The sequence below is a fragment of the Myotis yumanensis genome, unplaced genomic scaffold, assembly GCF_028538775.1.
Source record: "Myotis yumanensis isolate MYYU_CA2020_CCGP unplaced genomic scaffold, mMyoYum1.0.hap1 SCAF_2, whole genome shotgun sequence".
Classification (NCBI taxonomy): domain Eukaryota; kingdom Metazoa; phylum Chordata; class Mammalia; order Chiroptera; family Vespertilionidae; genus Myotis; species Myotis yumanensis.
Window position 1 is genome coordinate 147,610,312 of NW_027223753.1, and position 19,969 is coordinate 147,630,280.

Genomic DNA, 19,969 nt, shown 5'->3' on the forward strand with positions numbered 1-19,969 from the left:
GATGGAGTGGTCAGGGAATGCCTCTCAGAGGCTTGGAGTTATGCAGAAGAAAAGACATGGCCCATCCTTAATAAAGGCCATACGCAATGGAAGACTGACATTCAGACAGACAACTCCACTTGATTGGGAAGCACTGCTCACCACTGTGGGTCAGACCATCCTATATAATAAAAGGCTAATATGTAAATCAACCAAACAGCGGAATGACTGGTCGCTATGACACGCACTGACCACCAGAGGGCAGATGCTCGATACAGGAGCTGCCCCCTAGTGGTCTGCTCTCCCACAGGGGGAGCACCGCTCAGCCAGAAGCTGGGCTCACAGCTGGCAAGAGCAGCAACGGTGGCAGGAGCCTTTCCCTCCTCCACAGCAACGCTAAGCACCCCTCGGGGGATGTCTGCCTGCCAGCTTAGGCCTGCTTCCTGCCCCCCAGGGGTCCTGGACTGTGAGAGGACACAGGCCTGGATGAGGAACCCTCCCCCTGCCCCAGTGCATGAATGTTGTGCACTAGGCCTCTAGTAATAAATAATTATTGAAACTGAATGATGTAATAATGATCATTGCAACAGAGGCTCTGTGAATACCTTTGTGGTCAGGGGGACCCCAAAGGAGAGAACACTCAAACTGAGAGTTGAATGAAATTTGACTGGTGTACATATTTCAGAGGACATTCAAAGGAAGGAGTGTGGACGAAAAAATGGAGGAATGTGATAAAACAGAACTATAAGCAATTCAGAAACCTGGGAAGCAAAGTGAAGGCTAAGGAGAGAGGGCCAGGGGTGAAGGGTACCTGTGCCAGGCTCAGGACTTGATAATTTATCTTCACAGTGACAGGGCTGTGAAAGGCTTTTGAGTAGAAGAGTGAATGATGGGATGTGAGTGTTAGAGTGACTACTGTTTAGTAAGTGTGGAACATAAAAGCTCCTCTCTCTTTTCTTGCACTTTATTTAAGGAGCTCCTATGCAAAAAACAGCAGGTGGGGGTAGGGGGGGTGGATTCAGAAACACCCAGTCTGAATGTCTGAAAAGCAGCTTCAATAGGTTTGTAGTAGAGTGAGGATAAGAGTTTGCTTCCTGGAAAACATTCTCTTCATTCTATTAGGTATCCAAAATATCTTACTTGAGAAGTCTCATGTCAAGAAAACTCTAGCATGCAATGATTATAATTGCGTACATGTATGACAATTAGATAATAAACCACACAAAATATGGGTTCATGATTTCATAGTTATACCTTATATATGCAACATTTTCCATTCTTGGACCACATTACTGTAAGTTGAATTAGTTGCCTGCCATGAGTAAGAAGGTAAGCTTGTTTCATTTTATTATTCCCAGCCCTCACAAAAGAAAATGAAAAGGTTTGGATGAAAAGTAAGAAATTTAGTGCATTCTATTCTTTCTTGTCTCCTTTGTAAAATTTGGTTCCAATCTTAATTGCTTTTCTTGTTACTATTATTTTCTTTCTTTTTGTGTTGAAACATTGATAATCACTTTTCAATAGTGTAATTTCACTCACTTGGATTTATATAATTGCGGTACACTCACCTTTTCCAGTTAGGTAATGAAGAGTTTCTCTTTATTTCTGCAATGTCACTGCACAGCTCCTGTTTTTCTTCAAAAGGACATAAACAAAATGAAGTCAGTCACTTTTTGATTACCACATAATAAACTGCAAGAAGTGTGTCAGTTCATTAACTACTTGTATGCAATTTGGCTTTGTATTCAAACTACCTTTTGTAAAACTGCACCAATATGTTCTCAAGGCAGTATATAAAAACCTTTTTAACAAAGTGCATATAGCATATGTAATAACCCAAGGGCCTCTCTAACTTGTTTTTTCATGATTTCTTTGTAGTGATGCTCACTGTCGGCTATTGCTGTGCATGGGGTAACTTGACTGGGGTTGTTCAGATTCCCTGTTCTCACTAACCTCTGCCCTGACAACCACCTGTCTTCCCTTCAGCATCCTTCTCTGTTCCATTTTGGGTTCAGATTCAAAGATGTCCTGACAGATCCCAATCAGAAATGTGTCTCGATAGAGAGTGCAACTTTAAAGCAGGAAGAGACCTAGAGTTACCTAATCAGCCATCTCACTCAGAGAACCTCAGAACTGCAGGTTCAGAGAAGTCAGTGACTTGTTTATAGTCCACAGAGAAGCAGAAATGCTTCAACCCCCTTGGATTGGTGTTAAAAATTTTGGGGGACAGAACAAGAAAGAAATCAACGTGTCCTTCCACCTATCTCTAGAATTCTTTGTGATATCTGTCCAAATAGCTAGTTATCAAATAAACCCTTAGCAAGAAGTTTAGGATCATCAAAGGCCATGAGGAACAGGACAGAACAAAGAAAGTTTAGATGGTGGGTAAATGGCTGAGGCTCTGCTGACTCCTTTAGGGAAACGTAAGACAGGACAGAGGTTGTCCAAGCACACTGAAGGTGCCACTGATTTTGCTCACCGACTTGCATGCAAAGTGAAGTTTTTTAATCCAACAGCCAACTAATCCATAATTACAGTCGTTTGAAAATATTTCACAATTTGTTTCTTCTAAATCCAGGGTGATTGTTGGAAATTAAATGTTAATTTTAGGGTCAAAATTGTATTAACAATTTTTCCATTACAATTGGGAAACCCAACAGGCACATACTTGAAGGTCTGTTAATAGTTTAAAACTTCTGTAAAAGATTGGCTTTAAAATTTAGAGTTCCTTACAAAACAAATCCTGACTGTAAACAGCAAATTATTCTAATTAAGATGGAAAAGAAAAAGTGTGATTTCTTAGGGACCTCACTAATGAGTTCAAATATGAAGATGGGAATGAATGGGTGATTAGGTTACCTAAGCGACAAAGTATGAAGGGAGAGCTTACAACCAAATGTGGACACAAAGTGATGGCATAGATCAACACAAAAATGATTGTGAATAATGAAGCCAAAATGAGCTGAGACTTGCTAATGAGACAATAATAAGATGACAATGAAAATAATGTACTTACTGCTTAGGCCCAATGGTATAATATTAAAGTAAAAGAGAGAATACATAGTAAAAGAATTCATGGACACTAAGAAAATAAAATTTTCTGTGTCCAGCTTATTCCCAGATTCTCTATCCAGGGAAATTGTCTTTAAACTGAATAACATAAGATGGCAACTTTATGTTTAAAAGAAAGTTCACGTCTCTCACCTGAGACAAATTAGACCTCAGGGAAATGAAGGAACTAATAAATGTGATCACTCTTGTTGATCTCAGAGGAACCATGATAAGCAGGAAAAGGATTAAATGATTGAAAATAGGGGAATGCCATTAAAATTTTCAAAACAGATTCTGAAAATTATAGACCTGATATCAATCCTCAGCAAATTATGAAACAGAATCAATGAGAAGGGTAACCTAAGTCTAGTGTTGGGTGTTTCAGTCAGTGTGGCAGTAGTGCTGGGGGCACGATTCTCAGGCAGGAGGTATTTCTCTGTCCCTTCAAAACACATGGAGTTGGTGGCTGTTTACTCTTCCCTCCTCCCGCTTCTAAAATGACAAATTTAATTTTTTTACATCCAAACTGCTCCCAAAGTTGTGATGTACGTCCCACACAAGTTATGTCACACAGTCATATTGAAAACAACTCAAACATTATAGCTAATATATATATAAACTGAATTCTATTTTTTACCTTTTTTCATAAGAGGAACTTCCTTTTTTTCATGTTTCAAGAAAACATTGTTGTCACTTTGATCTAAAATCTGAAAAACAAGCTCTTTATTTAAAGCTGTACAAAAACATAGGACGTAGCATTGGGTGCAAAAACGACCTTGAACATCAGTGCCCGCATCAAAGGAGAGACCACAGCACTGCCCGAAGTACAGTTTTACGTGTATGTTATGAAGGGTGACAATCACACGTGTTGTAGGAAATTATTTTGGCATGCATCACCAGGATGAGTGCATTATAAACTGTCATATTTACTTCTATCATTTCTTTAAAGGGATGTTTACATTCTACCCATCTTTGCACAGATATTTTCAAAAATCCATTAACTTACATAGGTGTAATAATGACTCCAACAAATGAGCCAAGTATTTGATTCACCAGGAGCAACAAAGGAGCCTCTGCTATTCAGAAGAGGCTCATCACACCTCCCGTTGGTATAGAGCAAGCATAGAGTATTAGCTCAACAGCAGTGCAATGAAAACACTGGGGAGGTTGGAGCCTGGGGTCTGAGGCCCCAGAGCATGATGGGGAAGAAGATGGGGATGGGGATGGTGAGGGAAGACACACCTTGCCTTTTGACAGAATCCAAGAAAATCTGTCTAAAAGGCGCTATAAAGCCTTAATGTGTTAAATGCAAGGGCCAGGAGTGTTGGTGGCACCTGAGTGAGCAGATGTGTATGTGTGATGCTGGGAGTGGGGGGCACAGTGGGGGTGGGAGACCTGGGGGGTGGCATATAGAAGCCAGGTTATCACTTTGGGAATCCTCTATGACCCATTCAACAAGGCTCACACAAAACAAACTTATATTTTTGGAATGTATTTCTTTGGGAGAGGGTGAGAGAGTTCACGTCCTTTAGAAAAATAGACCTAGAATGCTCCCCACATTATGTATTTGTGAATCTGTGAGAAGGGGGGAGCAGGCAGTAGAAAAGGAAAATGGCAAAAGCAGAGGTAAGGCAAAGCTCCCATCGGCTGCTTGATCAGAAGACCCCTGAACACACACTAAGACACAACCATGCTCCCTTCCATTGCCTGGTGGAAGGTGGAGCTGTCGGTTTTCTGAGCTTGCCCACTGTGGATGTGTTTCTATCTCATGCCTCTCCACCATGCTGAACAAACGTGGGAGGCGGAGGCTCTCAGCCCGCCTTCTCTCCCTTCCCAGGAAATGCATGCGTGTCAGAAAGCAGGTGAAATGGGCACACATGCAGCCTAGCAACGACAGAACTGAGGCTGTCCAGCATCACCGCTTTCTAGTTTACCCAAATCCAGGGAAAGAAAACCTTTTAGGCAGAGGAAAATAAATAAAACTGACGCTGAGCTACTTTTGTGTGTTTAAAATATTTTTGTACTTATACTGTAAACAAATTCATGCTCTGGGAAGTAAACAAAGTACATGTATTTTTAAAAGTTCATTTTGCGAAATGGCCTTAAAATGTATCTTGTTTATTTCTGATGTATCATAAAATTTAAAGGTTTCTTTTGATGTGCTGATATTTAAGGAAAATCTATATACTTTGTTAAGTGTTTCTCACTTTGAAGTAAATATGTTTTGACCAGTTTATAAGCCACATGAACTCTTTCCCACAGCGGTTAGCAGCAACCACAAGATAAGCTTACAAGAGGAACTATATAATGCCTTAAGTTATAACCACTTTGTTATCATCTATGATGATCCTGCTTAGGATGTGTTCCATTTTCTTTAATGAAAATCTTTCTTATGATTAAAAACAGATAAGATGGAAGCAGCTAAGATTAATAAAAATGACAGCACTCCCAGCTAGGAACTTCTGTTCCTGGTGCTATTAACACAGTTTCATAAAATTATTTTTGCATTTCATTGTTTAGTCCTCTGCTTTGAGCTCTGCCTCTTGAAGGCTGATTTCATGAAGATCAGGTATGTGCCTTTTCCCCAAAAAATGTTACTTATACAAAGCTCTGCCATCTCTATCGCAGGAATGAGTTCCTTCTTTTCCTTTCTAGTGTTTTCTTTATTTTTTGCTGTAGAAATGTTTAAAAGATTTTGGATGAATAATTCACAGCCTACAGTATTTTCTTTTACATAACACAATGTAAATCTCTGAGTTCCTGGATGCTCCCTTCTATGACAATGTGCTTGTGGCTTTGAAGGCCTGAATGTCTTCAAGCTGAGACAAGGAGACAGGCAGTTAGCTGTCTTCATTAAACACTATTTGTGTACTTTGCTATTTATAAAGCTCTTTCATATATATTACTCCATTACAGAAATGTCTGCAGCCTGTACGCTTACCTCTGCAGTTTAGGGATATTGTTTTCCTAAAATTTCACTCAGTCATGAAATAGATAACACCTCCCACACAGTAAATGAGATTATAGTTAAGTCTGAACAAGGGGCTTTCAATACCTTAATTAAAATTACGTTAAAAATGAGCAGAGTGGAATTGTCAGTCCCCAAGGGATGCAATGGATTGGCATCATACCCAAAACTCAATTTTGTGAAGTATCTGTTTAACAGGATAAATACATCATAAATAAGTTAGGGAAAGGAAAAAGAACACACCACAGTCAGCTGTGTAACCCTTACCTGATTCAACTGATGTTAAGGAAGCTTAAGGACTGATTGGTTTTACTTTGCCTGGTTTCTTTCCTTCTATTTCTTTGTCCCTCAACCCTCTACCCCAAGCATTTATCATCATCGAGGACCCATGAAGGCTCCCAGACCAGTAAATGCCTTTCTGTCAAACGCAAAGACCCTTTCTGTTTTCACTCTTCCATAGTTAACATTGTGTTCTAGGCTCCTCCCTTTCTGTCATTAATTTATTCAATAAAATCGATCCCCAGTCTGGTCAGATACTGTTACAGTGAAGAGACAAAGTACTGCCTTTTTGGAGCTTATTTTCTAGTGAAGGGGAAAAAAGATATGAATTCAATAAAAAAGATAGATATGTAATACAATATCAGGTAATGTAAATTCTGTTAAGAAAAGCAACGCAGGCTCGAGAAAGGTAGGTCATTACGGAGCCGAGCTGCTTCTGGGCCTCTCTGTTCTCATTCCATGCCCTCATTTCTCCTCACTAGACACTTTGCCAAGCATCCAAGGAGCCTCCTCTCGCAAGGTTATTAATGTATTTGCTGTTAATATGTTTGTTCTCCTAATTTCCTTCTAGTCTTTCCTCAAACATCCCCTCTTTATACAAAATTGAATCTCACCGTCACCACTAATGCTGGCACTTCCTATCTGCTTCTTCTAGTTTATTTTGCTCCTTAGTATTTATCATTACCTGCCATGCAACGTATTTTACTTATTTATCTTGTCCATTATCTGATTGTCCCACTAAGAAGGGAAGCACCATGAGGACAGGGAGAATTGTCAATTTTTTTCATGCTGCATCCCCACTGTCTAGGACAGTACCTGACTCTTAATATACTCATAGAATTAAAAAAAAAAAGGTTTCTTCTCTTTCTGGTACTGCTTCATTATCACATTTCATAACATGAAGAATCAATTTAGACAAAATCTCCATGATTGAATATTCTTTCTCAAAACCTTCCTCGAGCTCCTGATGGCTCACTACCTCAAGTACAAACTCTTTATTTGGCTTTCAAAGCTCTTCTTGCCCTGGCCAGGTAGCTCAGTTGGTTGGAGCATCATCCCATACATCAAAAGGCCATCGGTTTGATTCCAGGTCAGGGACATACTACCTAGGTTGTGGGTTTGATCCTTGGTAGGGCACATATGGGAGGCAACCAATCAATGTTTCTCTCTCATATCAATTTTTCTTTCTCCCTTCCTCTCTCTCTAAAAATCAATAAAACATATTCTTGGGTGGAGATTTAAAAAACAAAACAAAACTCTTCCCAATGAAATTCTAAGTTGTCTAGACATTAACTCCCTTCTCTCTCCCTCTTCCCCCCTTGCCCACAGGGTCACTTTCTAGCTCTCCCTTTTCTTTCACAAGCAATTTCACTCTCTCAATTTTAATTCTTTACCCCCATCTTCTGGCCCACCCAATAGACGCTGAATTTGTTCTCTTTAGAATTACAGAAGGGGATTAAAACAATATTTCTTTTAACACATAAAAATTATTTTCATTCTGTCACAAATCATCCCACTCATTCACATAACAACCTTGAGAGTAGGTAATATTATTCCCATTATATAGATAAGAAAACAGAAGACTGTACATCATAGGGAATATAATAATAAATCCTACATAATAAAAGGCTAATATGCAAATCAACCTAACGGTGTAATGACTGGACGGGTCGCTATGATGTGCACTGATTACCAGGGGGCAGATGCTCAATGCAGGAGCTTCCCCCTGGTGGTCAGTGTGCTCCCACAGAAGGAGCGCCACTCAATCAGAAGCCCTGAGCCAGCTCATGGCTGGTGAACACAGAGGCAGTGGCGGAAGCCTCTCCCGCCTCCTTAGCGACTGACGGCTTAGGCCTGCTCCCTGCAGGGAGTGGGCTGAGGCCATCAGTTGGACATGCCCCGAGGGCTCCTAGATTGCAAGACGGCACAGGCCAGGCTGAGGGAGCCCCCTGAATGCATGAATTTCATGCACCGAGCCTCTAGTCTATATAATAAAGAGCTAATATGCTAATTAGACTAAATAGCAGAACGACCCTCCAGACCGGTCCGGATGACTGTCCGGATGAAGCTGGAGCTGCGAGGGCTGGCCAAAGCTGCGAGGGGCTATGAGGGCCAGCTGGGGCTGCAAGGGCCAAGCCCCTTGCACGAATTTCATGCATCGGGCCTCTAGTATTGTAATAACTATGTACAGTGCCAGGTGGGTACTGGAAATATGGGGGGCCAACATTTTATAAAGTATATGGTTGTCTAACGACTATGCTGTACACCTGAAACTAACACAAAATAATATTGAATATTAGCTGTAATTAAAAAATAAGTAAAAACTCAATTGCATTAAAGACCTAAAAATGAAAGTCAAAACTATATAAAAAAAGAACACAGAAGATCAAAAGTTGACACCACTGACAAGTGGCATGTAGGTCTGAACTTGAACCTGGGTTGATCTATCAGAGTGTGGAGCCTCACTCATTCCATAACATATTGCTATCTTGTGGTTTTGTAAAACTGTCTTCCAACTTTCCTTCTCCTTAAGGTGGTGGCCTTTTATAGCTTACTTTATTTATTTATTTATTTATTTTTGGTGTCCCTCAAAGTCTCTAACATTGTATTGTTGAATAAATTTGTCTTAAGTCCTTGGCGCAACTTTGGTTTGTATCTTGTAAAGAAGCTGTTTCTGCTCGTGAAATTTCTGATACTGTGAGCAACAATCACAGCATCATACCAGTTCATAGAAATGAAATGGTAACATCACCAACCATGAAAACTGATTGAGAATTGGCCTGCTTTTAAAATTAAGGCAACGCCAATCATCTGAAAGCATTTATTGCAATATCAGTGTAGTTTCCCATTGAAAATATCTTAGAGGAGTCAAAAAAGTATGTGTAGTTAGGGTGAATGTAGCTGGTTTAGGGACTAGGTAGGCAGGTTAATTGCTTTTCTTTTTTATCATCTTCTGAGTTTACTGAGCCATTTTTCACTTTTATTGTCATATAGCAATGACGCAAAAACAGAGAACTTGGAGTTGTTGTTTTTGGTTTTTGTTGTTATTTGTTTGGCCACAAACCCAGATGCTGAAAACTCATCAGCTCTTCCATTCATTCCTCTGCTTCTATAAAATACCATGGAGGTCCTATTAATGACCCTAGGAACCCGGAGGAGGTTGATTGATGCCTTTCTTGAGCCATAATCATTTGAAAAATGCCCAAATAGCTAAGCAGGTGTAATTGGTAAAGAACATAGCTCAGTTCTGTGATGGGAAGGTGGTTCCATCCACTCATTTTTTATTCATATATCTTTCTTAAGCCCCAGAAAGTGCCACACTTTGGGTTAGACACTGGAGGTGACATCTTTACAGGACATACCAGACACTCCATCGCCAAACTCTTACAATACATGTCAGTGGTAATCTGGTCATCGTTTTTTAAAATGTCTTTAAATTGGGGAAATGAAATACATTTACCTGCCAGTCTGCTCTCAAGGCCAAGTGCAAGCCAAAAAAAAAAAAAAAAAAAAAAAAAAAAAAGACCTGAGTGACCACAGATGACATAAGGGCTAAAGTCCATCCAATCAAAAAGGCATTATGCGTCCTGCTTATGAAACAGGCAGGTCTGACCTAACCTTAAACAACCACACCAGAGATATTCTCTCACTGTCTTAGCAATCTGAATTTGCCACTGACAGAGCAGTAACTGAAAAAATATTATTTTAAAATATGAGAAAAACACCCAAATACCAATATTTAGGAAAGAGGTAAATGTTGCTTCATATTACAGTCAGACAGTCGAATGTCAACTTGGTGTATGTGCTCCACCAAGATGAATAAAAACGTGCATAGCAAAAAATCAGTACTTTTACCACTGTGACTCGAGTCTCAGCAAACTATTCCCATCCAACTGCTCTAACTTACTGTGGGCACTGTTCACTTTATTCCCCTGGTAATCCTCAATTTTGAAGCTTTCTTCAAATTAATCATTTGCTTTCTTGACCATCTGTTGTGGTCTGGCAACCTAATTTTCCCAGTTACCTTTCAGAACAGATCCCCTAGGACAGCGGTTCTCAACCTGTGGGGGTCGAATGACCCTTTCACAGGGGTCGCCTAAGACCATCCTGCATATCAGATAATTACATTACGATTCATAACAGTAGCAAAATTACAGTTATGAAGTAGCAACGAAAATAATTTTATGGTTGGGGGTCACAACATGAGGAACTGTATTTAAAGGGCCAGAAGGTTGAGAACCACTGCCCTAGGAGGTCCCGTCTGTAGAGGCAGTTCTTATATCTCATCTGATGACATAACTTGAGACTGCTTGCCTGTCAGGATGCTTGGTCATCTTGTCCTATTGCTTCATTTTTATTTCTCCTGCTTCTATTAAGCATGCTGCAGTGACAGCTGATCCGGATGCATCACTTGGAGGGGCACTGGGGTGATGTGGAGCTCATATGCCAAAGTTTGCCTGGAGTAAAGCTGAACTGCTGATTTATCACATGGCAGTGCGCCGGAGTTTCTCACGGAAATTAGACAAATCGTTAATTACAACAGTACCACAGGGCACTGCTCCAGTAAAACAGAACCATAGCAACCTGTCCTCAGAGACAAATTCCCCTGACAAAGGCTGGTGCATCTGTAAGAAGAGCTATAAAAGAATTTGTACTCCCTTCCTGTTGGGGGTTAACTGAGACAAGTGTGAACCTTACCTGTGGGTTTGGAAATGCTTAAGACAGAAATAGTTCAGCATACTCAGCATTTGTTAAAAGAGAGAGCAGGATGCATTCTGAGTATGGAAAATGGGAATAGGATTTTCCGAAGGCCAGAGGTCAGGTGACACTAGCTCATAAAAGGGGTCGGTGGTAGGTTATGACCACAAAGATGATTAGAATGATTATCTTGGGCAAAGGGAAGACTCTCCCTCCCAGGAATCATCCTGGGATGATGGTCCTGGTGACTGTCCTGTGACTTAGGCTGACTGGAAAGAGAAAAGCCAGGCCTCGAGCAGAAAAGAACTTCATTGTATAGGTCACATCTAGGGAGGATGGGGGGAGGAGGAATGGGCTAAAGGGGAGTTAGCTTATTCTGAGCAAGGAGTAGGTGATGGATTGATTTTTTTAAAAAAAATACATTCAAGAATCCTGGCTGGAGAATGCCCATCTATAAAACTTTGAAAACCTGCCTAAGCCAAAATGTTGACTGTTAACCAACACAGTATATATTTGTGCCTTGAAGTCCTCACCCCCGAGTAAAGTGTACTCCAACCGATCTGTGTGGAATGGGCTGGTTGAATCAATGTGGGGGATAGGATATGGATATGGACAACAAAGAGGAAAGTCATAATAAAAAGTGGCTAAGAAAGTGAGAGCTGAAGTTGAACAGATAAGATTCAAGGTGCCCACTGCTGGCAGTGTGACCCTGAGCAAATTTATTTTCCTCATCTGTAAACTGGGGATAAAAAGAGAACTTACTCCTCAGATAATAACTAAAATCATTAAATTAGATAAATGCATGTGAAGTGCAGTCCCTGAATTTCTTCAGAGCTGCATAAAAAAAGGCTGCCTCCACTAAGCCTCACCTGTGTGTGCACAAAGAGAGACTTTCAGAAAATACAACTTTACAGGGCCACAGATCATCAATCTGGGTCACACTAGCTTCCCTGAAATGGGGAAGGGAACTGTAGCTGTGCTAACAAGATTGTGATAAAATAATGAAAGAAGTTTGCTGCCAGGCAGGCTGATAGCCCTAAACACATCACCTCCAAAGGCCCGACTAGGAGGCATTTTGATGAGGATTAAGATGTCCTTTGAAAGAACTCTTCATTATTTTCATTACTGGTGGGGTTTTTATCATTTTTATTTAATTTAGTAGGTTGACATTGGTTAATAAAATTATATAGGTTTCACGTGTACCCTTCTATAACACGTCATCTGTATATTGTATTGTGTGTTCACTACCCCAAGTCAAGTCTCCTTCCATCACCATTTGTCATCTTTACCCTCTACTATCACCACCACCCCTTTCCCTCTGGTAATCACCATACTGTTGTCTGTGTCTATGAGTTGTTTTATTTTATTCTGTTTATTTCCTTTACTTTTTTCACCCAACCTTCCTTCCCTCGGACATCTGTCAGTCCCTTCTATGTATCTATGAGTGTTGCTATTTTGTTAGTTTACTTTGTTCATTAGATTCCACATATAAGTGAAATCATATGGCACTTGTCTTTTTCTGGCTGGCTTATTTCACTTAGCATAATACTCTCCAGGTTGATCCATGCTGTCACAAAAGGTAAGATTTCCTTCTTATTTTTTTACAGCTGAGTAGTATTCCACTGTGTAAATATACCACAGATTTTTTTTATCTACTTGGACACTTGGGCTGCTTCCAAATCTTGGCTATTGTAAATAACACTGCAATGAACATAGGTGTGCATATATTCTTTCAAATTAATGTTTGGGGTTTCTTTGGATAAATTCCCAGAAGTGGAATTGTTGGGTTATAAGGCAATTCCATTTTTAATTTTTTTTTCATATGGTAGGATTCCATTTATATAAAAATTGAGAAGATGCAAACAAATCTATAGTGACAAAGTAGATCAGTGAGGACCTTGTGGGGTGAGAGGTTGAAGGGAAGAATCACAATGGGGCATGAGAAAACTTTGGGGGTGATGGATATTATCCTGTAAAAGGATCGAAAACACCATGAAAGCAAGACCCCTGATTCCCTTGCCTTCTCCTCACCTTCTTTCCTTTTTTCCTTCTCCCTTTTGTTTACTCTCCTCCCTTCCTGAGAACATTGACTAACCAACAAACCATAAGGAGTAGGAAAATAGCTTTCAGGAGAATTGTTCTGACAATTATCTAGATGGGTTTGCAGTAACTGTCCCAGGCAAGAAACACAAGAAAAAGGGAACCAATCTGGAATAATTCTAGCTGTGAGATTCACAGCAGTTAACACTAAAACTTTTGTCCAAGCCACCGCGCAATGCCGGAAGCCAGTCCATCCTTGCTGCTTGACACAGTTGCTGCAGGGAAGAAACATCTGCACAGCATATGCTTCAAGGGACCTGGCGTATATGGCATACTGTTCTTAATATGTTTGCTCCCCCTCTTAGCGCTATGGTTTTAAACAAGACCACCTCCCTGAGAAAGGTTGTTTTCCCAGGTGAGGATTTTTTCCCTGGAGTTAGGGATTAACAGGACTAAGGAAGAGAATAAATCAGTGAAACCCCCTAGTGTTACAGAAATACCATGTACTACTTATGAAGAACTTGGACTAAGACTGTTGGCAATAAATTTGGGACTTGTTGCATCCCCAGGGGTCTGCTCACCAGGGAAAGCACCAAAGCCTATACCCCTGGAGACTCACCGACACAGGGCAGTCCCAGGGAAGGCAAGCAGCGAGGCTGGGAGGACATAACCTTTACTGGGTAGGATAATCTCCTTCAGTCACTTCCTTGTAGCTTATCAGTCCATTTTTAATTTTTTTAGGTAACTCCATACTTTTTTCCATAGTAGCTGCACCAATCTGCATTCCCACCAACAGTGCACTACAGTTCCCTTTTCTCCACATCCTTGCCAAACTTGGTGTTTGTCGATTTATTGATGGCAGACGTTCTGACAGGTGTGAAGTGATATTTCATTGTGGTTTAATTTGCATCTCTCTGACAATTAGTGACATTGAGCATTTTTTCATGTGTCTATTGGTCATCTATATGCCCTCTTTGGAAAAGTGTCTATTCAGGTCCTTTGCCCATTTTTTAATCAAGGTTGTTTGGTATTTTGGTGTCGAGTTGTATGAGTTCTTTATAAATTTGGATATTAACCCCTTATCAGATGTATAATTGGTGAATACACTCTCCCACTCAGTAGGTTATTATGACAGCTTTATTAATCTCAAGAAAATGGCTGATGTTTTAACTGCATCCCAGTCAAAGGCTTCCAAAGCTCCAAATCACCTGCAAGGTCTGATCAAGAACACTCAGTATGTGGACTCTGAAAATGAATGGCCTGCACTGGCTAGAAGGGCAAGTATAAATTAATATCAAAAAAGAAATAAAATGTCATGGAAGTGACACCAACAAAGTGTATGATCAGAAGCAGCTGGAGGGGAGGAAAACGAAGGGAGAATGATGAATGTAATACAAAATGTAGAGCAAAGAAACAAAAGTTAAAAATGACTAGAAAGCAAGGATTATCGCATTGGGAAAGAAAAAAATTAAAGAATGTGGGTTTTTACAAATAGACTCAATAGACTGTAGGCCTGGAGAAACGGAACATGACGGGCAGTCAATCAAGAATTAGGGGAATGGGAAGAGGAAGACATTAGGAAAAAAGATGAAACTGTTGCAATCCTGAGCCACAGCAGATGAGATGATTTGGGGGAATGAATGATTATAAATAACATGGTGGAAATTATCAGCTATGGTCAGAGTCAACAAAAATCTGAGAAGCAAACAATATTCTTATCATTTCACTCGAAACTGTACAACTGTCGGTCAGAGAGCCAGAGCGAGGTGTGTGTGAAACTTGGAAGAGAAGGATACGAAATGCCCTAACATACAAAAAAATCCTTTCAAAAGACAGACAGACATTATCAACACAGCAGAAGAAATAACATGCTGCTGATCAGAATGGATCATACAACGTGAGAAAATACTCTCATAGGAGCACAGGTAGGCACAGTGTGAGGGAGACGGACACACTGGCTGTTTTAACTGGAAGCCTTTTGAATATTCAGGCATATTGCTCATCAGCAACAGTCAGATTGCAGTTGGCTGGCCCATGAAGATTGGTGTAAAGGGAAAGAATGTCCAGTGTAAGGTCAGTCTAAGATTTCCAATTGCACTGAGACTATATTCATCTCCTAAATGACTAAAATGCCATTGTGATCTTATACAACAGTCTCACGAGTTCAAATCATGAGAAATCATCCCTGTGGGATGAACTTTCTTCCGTGTGCTAAACATATAGTTCTGAGCCTGTTACACCTGAACATAAGATCCTGGGTCCCAGCAAATTCATCAAACTAATAAAAACCACCTGATTATGGGGAGGGGGTGGAGAGTGCCCCGTGTAGTAGCTAATTGTTCTTCCTTAACCTCTCGTAGCACTGTTAGCCCTGAGTGCCTTCCTTCTTCAAATGTGACAGATATGGGTCGGAATTAAAGTACATGCATGCACACATTCACACAGGCACCATAAATAGAAGATAACTGGGAAGATGCCCAGGGGTTAAGAAGAATTATGTTTGATTTCTGAGTTTAAGAAAGTACAGATAGTCAAACACTCAGAATTATTTCCTACTGGGAATTACTGCAACTATGGCCAAATGGAGAAATTAGTATGCAACTTTGGATAATCCCTATTTATCCAAATTAATTGGATACCATGAGTTTCAAAACAGATTTCCTACTAGGATCACAGGGATACAAATAAATGATACCACATGCATACACACAAGTAACTTAAGAATTTGAGAAATGCCGAAGCCGGTTTGGCTCAGTGGATAGAGCGTCGGCCTGCGGACTGAAGGGTCCCAGGTTCGGTTCTGGTGAGGGGCGTGTGCCTGGGTTGCGGGCACATCCCCAGTGGGAGATGTGCAGGAGGCAGCTGATCGATGTTTCTCTCTCATAGATGTTTCTAACTCTCTATCTCTCTCCCTTCCTCTCTGTAAAAAATCAATAAAAATATATTTAAAAAAAAGAATTTGAGAAATATTACATAAAAGGACAAAAAAATTAATATAAATGTCATACCTAATCTATGAAAAGCACTAACTAAAAGCTTGGAAAGGTGACAAAGCAATGGCTGCATAAAATACAAGTCAAGATTTTGAAGATCCTGCAAAGCAGGTAGGTACAGCTATACCACATTTTGCTTCAAAGAGGTAAATAAAGTTGTCATTATTTACAATGGTAGTTTGCAGTTTTCTCTTCCTTTTAGGCCTCTGATTAAATTGTATTTTTTTTTCTTTGGAAAATAATTTGGTGGTTCCCTTTCTTCATATCCTGGATTTAGTTGTCCTTATTGGTCAAAAGGAGGTACTTTCCTGCTCCCTTTCACAAATCACTCCTAGCTCTTTTCAATATCCTTTCAATGGCTTCTTAAAATAATTCTAATTTATAAATGAAGTGATATGCTGCCTGGGAGTAATGGGGGCTGGGGGAGGTATGAGTGAAACAAGACTGGCCATGACTTGATCATTGTTGGAGATGAAAAACGAGCACATAGGAGTTGATTGTACTATGTTTTAAATTTTCCATAATGAAAAATTTTTAAAATAAAACCAATTATTATTAAGCCTTGTACTTTATGACAATGGTTTTCTGCCAAAGGGATAGAAATTGGGCTAAAGTCGGAAGACTTTATTGGCTCATTTGTAACTGAAATCTAATCTATAATTCCAAATAGCATTCTGCAGTACCTTACCTAAAGACATGAACAATGAACCAAACCCTTTTCTAAATACTCTCATTTTGTTATCATGTCAAAAACAGCAACCATCTAGGTGACTATAGTTATTCTTATTTAGATTAAAGTTTAGCTATAAGCTTTTTGGAAATAAAGGTAAAAAGAGAACCATAGTAAGTAATAAAATTCATGTTCTGATAAAAAATATCAAATAGATTTTTTTCCTGGCATTAAATTCTAATATCTGAATGAACTTTGTATTATAATACAAAGGACACTATCCTAAATAATAAAAGCCTAATACGCTAAGTGTCCAGTTGACCAGTTGGCCGTTCAACCAATCAAAGCGTAATATGCTATTGACTAGAGGCCCGATGCATGAAGTTACTGCAAGAGTAGGCTTTCCTTCCCCTGGCTGCCGGCACCAGCTTCCCTATGGCACCGGGACCCAGGCTTCCCTCCAGTCGCTGGCAGGCACCCAGGACCCCAGTCTAATTAACATATTACTCTTTTATTATTATAGATATGCTAAGGCCGCTCAACCACTTGCTATGATGCACACTGACCACCAGGGGGCAGATGTCCAACCGGTAGGTTAGCTTGCTTCTGGGGTCTGGCTGACCGGGACTGAGCGAGACGGGCCTGATATGCCCTAGAGCCCTCTTGCAGTCCCTCCCTGGCTGGCCAACCTCCTGTGTCCCTCCCTGGCTCAATCGTGCAACGGAGGGGTACCTCGGCCTGGCCTGTGCCCTCTCATATTCTGGGTCCCCTCGGGGAATGTTGGAGAGCTGGTTTTGGCCTGATCCCGCGGGCCAGGCCGAGGGACCCCACTGGGCCTCTAGTATAACATAATGGACAATGTCTTTAACTTGGCTTCAAAGATGAAGTGTTTCTCAAGTGGTCAATCCCTGAATAAGTTCTTCCTAAACACCAAGGGCTTTTGCACTGGGTTCGGTGAGGCAAAGCAACTCTGTTGGGGTCTACAGTAGAATAGTCCAGACATATAGTTTTTGATATCAACTACCAAGCTAGAGTCAGGGATACTAAATCAAGGAGAATAAATGGAAAGTATGTCTGTATTTTTTAAATAGACTTCTCTTAGCAGGGCTTTTTTGACAGTAGCCTAGTTTAAGTCAATTTGGAATTACACTTTCTGATAAGAATTCATATTACAAATTACAGAAAGGTTCAGATGCTTTGGATTTGAGCATATAGGTTTTGGGATGATCTTCAAGCTATATATATAATGTATATGTATGTATATAATGTTAAAGTTTTCACAGCCTAATAACTAAAATGAAAAGCATTGTGAGCTAGCAGTCAGGAGGTATGTTAGTTTTATTTTTACTAGTTTGTTTAGCCTTGGGTAAGTAACTAACTTTTCCAAGTCTTGTTTCATCACCTAAAAAACTAGGTCATTCAATTAAATGTTTCAGTTATTTTGAGGAACTAATGTGAAATGCTTCTTGGATTCATCTAATCTTTATGAAAGTGAATAAATCTCAAGGTGTCATTTAGTCAGTAAAGTTCATCTCACCAGGATTAAATCTTGATCGCTGTTGCTGGTTTCAACTTCAATCAAACCCTGACATTCTTGCACAAGGTTCTGATTCTCCTTCCCTTTCATTTCCCAAGAAGAGGCCTATAGTAAGGTATTAACGAAAATATACAAGGATTAGTGGCAATCAATGATATACATTAAACTACCTTCACTCACCTTCTATTAACTTTTGTACAGAAGCAGATCTCTGTAGGAGAAACAGAGGAAATTAAATTTCTGATCGTTTCTCTCAAGAAGTATATGATTTAGATATGCATTAGTAAAGATTAAATAATAACAGACAACAATTCAAAAGACTATCATAAACAAATTAAGTATGAAATGAGTGGTGTAAATTATTATGCTCAATGGTGAATCAAAAGGCTTGTAGTATTTTGCAAAGGAGCTGCATGAATTACTGCCCATATATTGGATAAATAATGTCTCATATGGATATACATACTGTTCTTAAAATCTATGGAGGTGTTGCTGAAGAGTAAGCTATGTATTCATTTCACAATATCTACGGTGGCTTTCTCTTATTATGTAGTTCTTAACAATGGATACTAGACATGCCTAGTATTATGTGAGATATCTACAGTCATTCTATTGATATTGAAAGATGTCCTCATACTAGCAAGGTGAGAAAAAGAATGGAAAATTTATGATGCAGGGTAAGGGCTCCTTTGATTAGAATGGCTAGAGGCAGACTCTTAGCTTCTTGAGGGCAAGAACTGTGTCAATCTTGGAGACCTCAGCACCTGGTCCAGAGTAAATGATTAATATTTTGTTTGTTCAGTGAAATGAATTAACAAATAACATGGGGAAAACTTAAAAGAATTAAAAGTTGCAGATGTAGGAAACCATAAAAATATTATTTTTAGTGGGAGACCTGTTTTCAGGAAATGGGAGGAAAGTTGTTCGGGATAAAGAAAGTGGAATCTCCTGAGAAACACAAGAGTGTGATAAAAAAAACAATTCTCTAGAAAGAACAGGTAATTAATTAATTACCTGTATTAACAGAGCAGAACTGTGGTGCAAATGAGATAAATTATTTGCTAATACCAGAGCCCTTTTTATCAAACTTTTGGAGCAGGTGGTGAGATTTACTCAGAGCACATCTGCCTTCCTAATCCCATCTACTTAGGCAAATATTAAAATTAATTACACTCCTTGCACCTCCTTTGGCAATGGTAATGCCTAGTACTGTATTTACCAGACAGAATATTAAAAATTCACTGCAAATAATCCTCAAGTAATTAAAAGTTGTTTCAATTGCAGTTTAAAAGCTGATTAAATGCATTTTTCAACAGCTTATAAAGAATGACACAGTCTCCTGATCTATCCACCTCACTTGTAGATTTTGGTAAGTACAGGATATCTTCTGAAGTAAAATTATTTTACCTTTTCAAGAGTTGACATATAACCAGTCTCCCTTTCTTCACCCTCCACTTGCTAATCAAACTATCTATTCTTCTCCCCTCTTTACTCCAACAAAAACAGTAAAATGCTTCCTGAGCTCATCCCTATTACCCCTAAGTCATTAAGTCAATGGACTTTTTTAGAGGCCTTTGGCCTCTCAGTAGAATTTTACCTCTCTGATAATCTCCCCTTGGGTTGCCTTTTGTTCCCCCTCCCCTTGGCTTTAATAATAAAACAAATTCCTGATTTCTTCTCCTACTGCTCTGGCTAGTACCACACAATCCCTTGTGCACATATCCTCAGACTGCTAGGCAGGTTCCTATGTAGTC

General features: G+C 39.7%; 1 protein-coding gene across 1 annotated transcript in view; it reads right to left on the bottom strand.

Moving 5' to 3' along the window:
- The window catches only part of MORC1 (MORC family CW-type zinc finger 1), a 147,304-nt gene that overhangs the window by 20,935 nt on the left and 106,400 nt on the right, over positions 1–19,969 (bottom strand). Inside the window, exons 20-22 of the mRNA XM_070403769.1 lie at positions 18,216–18,320; positions 3,668–3,737; positions 1,548–1,614 (exon numbers count right to left, since the gene is read on the bottom strand). Of these exons, the coding sequence (XP_070259870.1) occupies positions 1,548–1,614; positions 3,668–3,737; positions 18,216–18,320 (242 nt within the window). The remainder of the gene's footprint in view (positions 1–1,547; positions 1,615–3,667; positions 3,738–18,215; positions 18,321–19,969) is intronic.